Source organism: Pteropus vampyrus, unplaced genomic scaffold (assembly GCF_000151845.1).
Source record: "Pteropus vampyrus isolate Shadow unplaced genomic scaffold, Pvam_2.0 Scaffold22, whole genome shotgun sequence".
Lineage (NCBI taxonomy): Eukaryota > Metazoa > Chordata > Mammalia > Chiroptera > Pteropodidae > Pteropus > Pteropus vampyrus.
In genome coordinates this window covers 9,115,849-9,121,066 of record NW_011888803.1, presented here as the reverse complement: position 1 = coordinate 9,121,066, position 5,218 = coordinate 9,115,849, and the positions used below count along the sequence as shown (strand labels likewise).

Sequence of the window (5,218 nt, the reverse complement as noted above, 5' to 3'; positions counted from 1 at the left end):
GGGAAGAGATGATACTAACATCCACTGGGTAGAAGCCAAAGATGCTGCTAAACATCCTACAGTGCAGTACAGCTTCCACAATAAAAAATTACTCGGCCCAAAATGCCAGTGGTGCCCAGGCTGAGAAACTTTTTAAAACTAATAGTTTATCCAGAAAGTGCCTATGATGAAGGAGGTATGGGCGTAGGGTAAATAAAGCACCTTGATACCCTATGTGATCATATGTGCTATAGAACTGAAAATAACTGTACCAGTCCAAAATAGAATTTCAAATTTATAGAATAAATAATGAATAAACATTAGTATGGTATCTTGGAATTCCTCATGAGAACCTCAAGCTTCCATATAATAGGTAAGATCATAAGAATTCAGTTTGCTTTATTCATTTTTGGACAGATTTCATATGTCAAATTTCATCCTATTGATAACCTAGTATCTTCTAAGTCATATTTCAACTTGGTGGTTTTTCCTCTGTCTCAGTCCCAATATTTTTACACAGAGTCAAATTCATTGTAAACATATTTTCTTTAAAATTTTGTAATAAGAAATCTGCAAATTAAAGTTTGAAGTAGTACTGAAGAAACAAATTAAACTAAAAAATAACGGACTAATAAATTAGGTTTGGGAAAGTTATATTTCTTATACTTCAACAATAAAACATAGCTGTGTGAAAAGAAGATAATAGATTTCTAGGGATGCAAAAGACAGAAATCTAATAGCCAGAAATACAGTTTCTAGTAATCAGGTTTCTGGCTTAGAGTTTAAATGAAGTTACATGGCTATACTATGGTGATATTTTGTACCATATTTTTATAATCATTCCAGGAAACTCTTGATAGATTTTAGTGCTGGTCATGAACAATAACACTACAGGGAAGCAATGATGGAGTCCATATCATCAATAGTCCTTTATTTTGGTTAGCTTTGTGTTCTGCTGAATATGTATCCAGACTGATTTTCAAACTTTTCTCATCTGCTACATCTACATGGTCATGAAGAGGGCAAATTATTCACTAAAAACTGTAAGTATGTATCTAAATATTTTACTAAAAAAAAAAAAAAAGGAAACACTTTTCAACTCACAGCAATTGTTTTGTAATCTCCTTCTATAAAGTTTCTTAAAGGAGTGAGAAAATTTAAGGCTGATGTTTGAATCAGTTCTCTGTCTGCGGTTCCAATTCGTTTTTGTGTTTCTCCACATTTAATGAGAGCATTGCCTGCAAAGGAAAAAAAGTTTTCTTTACCATTGTCTGGTGATTTCAGAAAATAGAATCATGTTAAAGATAAATCGGCAACTTGATCTGCTTTAGTTGTCACTTGTTTATTTAAGTAAAAATCAAACAGAATTAACTGTAGTTAAGGTAGTTTCTAAAAATAAATTTCAGATTATAAATATCTAAATTAAAATGACAAAGATGAATTCCTTATACCATATTCTACCAATGGGACAAAAGAGGATAGATACACTAAAAAGTATTTATGGTTACAGCTCAAATAGTTTGTTTATAAAATTATAATGCTTAAAATATTTTAATATGTAGATCAAGTCAAAATTAGTCTTGTTTCTATATTTATGCACTTATCTCAAATATCTATAAATAACAGTATGTGTCTGTATTTTAAGTTAAAGAAAAATTCAGGAGAAGTACTATGGGAAAGAGTGAAAGGTAAGGGAACCACAAGACCAAGGTTCTACTCCCAGTTCTATCTCTACCTGGCTTTAGTTCTCTGGATTTTAAGTCCTTCATGTTAGGATGAAATTAGATGTGATTGGTAAGGAAGGTAATAATATAAAATAATAGTGAATAGCTCAAATTTTAGATACAGATCTAATTTGCAATAAATAGCTATATGATCATGGATGAATTATGTAAGACTCAGTTTCCTTTTCTTTAAAATAGAGATAACAGAATTTACATCATAAGTAAGATATAAGTGAGGATTTACTGAAATAATACTTAAATTGTAAAGTTCTTAGCCTTAATACCTGGAATACTCAATTGTTAGCTATTATAGATTACTAATAAATAGATTCACAAAGCTCCATTCTACTAATCAGGGTACATTCAATGGAAATAACAGTGATACAAACAAATCAAGTGAATTAAAAAAAAAAAGTTCAAAAGCCTTTTAAATGTTCATGATTCACTAGGACTTCAGTTTGGTGAAGGAAAAAGCTGGGTCTTCTTCATATACCTTTATGACTCAAGCATCTAAACTGTGTCTGTCAAAAACAGGTAAAAATAAATCTGTTTAATGTATCGAGTTTTTCTAAAATTACTAAAAATTAATAGCTAAAATTTAGAAATAAAACTATAGAAATTTTAAGCATTTTCCAACTAATGAAAAAAATTATATTTTGAAGAACACAATGTAAAAGTTTCAAAGTTGTATATCTAAAAGCCAGTCAATAGAGTAATGGCATTCATTACACAGTATTTTGGTTATTTTCTTCTGACATAAGAGAACTACTAAAGTTTAAATCCATTTAGTCCCAGAATTTATGAGCTATTTCATAAATCAGGAATGTATTTAGAAAATTATTTAATTTACCAACGATTTCATACCCAAATAAGGACCAATGTCTTGAAGAAGTCTTAATAAAGAAAATTATTATATATAAATAGGAAAAAAAGCTATAGAAATATGACAATCTATGGTCTGAGAAAATTAGATTTGAAGGACAATGACAAAAAATGTTGTTTCAGTTACACATTAAAAAATTCAATACAGCAACTAAAAGAGCTGTCATTAACTGTAAAACATTATAAAAAATTAAACTATATAAAGGAAACAAATATAATCTAAACATCTAAAGATAACCATTGTTAACATTTTTGTGGTACTGATATTATTGTGTAATGACAGCACTAGTGGTTTATTCAAACACTTACTATGTGCCAGAGGCTTTCCTATAGAAATAAATTAAATAACCCTCAAGAAAGCTTATTATCAACTAGAGGAGACATATGTAAAAAAAACTGCACTATATCATTAACAAGTACCACAACAGAGCTGTTGCAAGATTCGCTGGAAGGACAAGTGAAGAATGCATTTAACTTTTACACCTAACAAGATCATGTGAATTCTCAAAACAACATATAAATATATTAAATTGTATATATTTATTCACCCAAAATTTTAACATAAAAATTTAAAGTTAAAATTGATTCTACTAAATGTTAATGATGTCTCTAAGTAGTAAAAGTCTAAAAATAAAGATATTTCTTAACAGACCATTTTGTCTTTCACTTACCATAAGCTGTTCCTGGGCCAAATTCAGTCCCTGCATCAATCATATATTGCCCCAAAAGTTCTGGGTTATTTATACGACTTGGAGCTTTTCTATCCAGTTTCTCATAAACAAATTCTTCTATCCTGGCATCTAGGAGAAAGGTTTAAAATTATCAATGATTTCAAAAGAGCAAAACTATTTAAAAGGCTGTTTTGTTATACTACTAGCCATTTATCACCCTGTAAAATAAACATGAAACATGAAATTAGCATGCTTTCAAGTACATATCTTAATATATAATTTTTAATTTACATATTAGGGTATTATATAGCTCTAAGAAACTTACATTGTAGAAATACAATAAAATGTTTTGGAACAAAAATATTTTAAAATAAAGTAAAACTATTATATGAGTATTTCATGGGATTTTATGTTCCAAACAAGGTTTGGTATTTATTTTTTAATGAAGTTGTTTTTTGCCCTATTCACCTAGTATCTAACTTTCAACTCTGAATATCTGTTCATAATTTAAAATTCAGGAATTTACAGCTATAAAAATATGGATATAAGGTACCCAGAAGAACCAAAGAGTGACATACTCTGACACCTCTTCCCCATTTTTGCTTGCTTGCAAGCTCTCTCCTCCTAGAGTTTAAATATAGGCACAGGAGTTTATAAAGAATAAGGCAATCCAGGCTTGGAATAGTCTATAGACAGAGATCAACAATATGATGCCTTGGCTTAATTTTATTTATGTTTAAATATCTCTGAGGATGTATTTACTCAAAAGAGTTTATTGTTAAAAATAGCTTTCAAATACAAGACAAAAGGTTAAAGCAATGATAGGAAATCAGTATAAAGGAGGAAAAAAAGGGGAAAAAAATGAGTAAAATATGAATAAACACTTCTTAACATAATATTTAAGAAAGTCACATTTACGCTGCTGCCTAATAGTGAGGTAGTTCAGGGACAAATGAGAAAAACGTCTGTTTCCAGAAACAATGATTAAATATATATTAAAATTAAAATCCAAAAAGAAGCTTAGTTAAATAGGTTCCTTCTAAGTACTTAATTCTAAGCACATAATTCCTCTACAAGTAGAAGTTTCACATAGTGCACTGAAAATTTCAAAAATGAGCTGAACTAGTAACAAAAACACTTCAAGAGTTGGCAAGTGTTTATTATAATACATAAACTAGGCAGTTGGACTACTCGCTTTTGTAGTAGTCACTGATGCAGTGTCAGAAGTTTCGAAGCATGAATTTAAAAACTATCAAATTAGCTGAAACCAAAATGAGTCAGTTCAAAACATAATCATTCAGAAGATGTTACCTAAATTTCAGAATTTCATTTACTGACTGTGAGAGAGATTCTTAGAAAGCTTTGCTGTTTTCTATTTAGTTAAGTTTAGAGTTGAATGCCATGTTGATTTTGTTCAGTTAACAAAACATTTGGTATATTTTAAATGTTTCATTTCCATAAGTCATAATAAAACCTTAAGTATGTAGGCAAGTCTGCTATAATTCAATATACATTTCTGCAAAAACTTAGGTTCTGAAAAATCATACACTAAAAATAACAGGGCTTACAAGAAGAGTTGGGTTTGATCACTCAAAATCTATGTAACTTTATAACTGGAGCACAAACAAAACCCCAAAATAATTCTGTTACTACTTCAGACTTAAATAACTAATGTAAAATTGTATTATATGAGCCATCATAATTCTTTATAGTGACATCATTCCTGTTCATCAGTTGTGTATGAGCTTATCTGCTATTCAGAAGAACATGTTGTAGAACAGACTATAAATGCGAGGAACTCTGGATAGAGCAAGGAACAAGAGTAAAATGTCTACTACTTTTTCTTTAAGGTGCCATGGTATATAATGTAAGGAGCCTTAAATGAATAAGAGGTACCACATGGTTTCCACAGATAATAGGCCTCAAAGTGTAAAGGCCTATTTTAAAAAGTCACCACAATTT

General features: G+C 29.7%; 1 protein-coding gene across 1 annotated transcript in view; it reads right to left on the bottom strand.

Annotated features, from left to right (window-relative positions):
- SH3GLB1 (SH3 domain containing GRB2 like, endophilin B1) overlaps positions 1 to 5,218 on the bottom strand; it is a 36,338-nt gene that overhangs the window by 18,156 nt on the left and 12,964 nt on the right. The window contains exons 2-3 of the mRNA XM_011355588.2: positions 3,257 to 3,385; positions 1,084 to 1,217 (exon numbers count right to left, since the gene is read on the bottom strand). Of these exons, the coding sequence (XP_011353890.2) occupies positions 1,084 to 1,217; positions 3,257 to 3,385 (263 nt within the window). The remainder of the gene's footprint in view (positions 1 to 1,083; positions 1,218 to 3,256; positions 3,386 to 5,218) is intronic.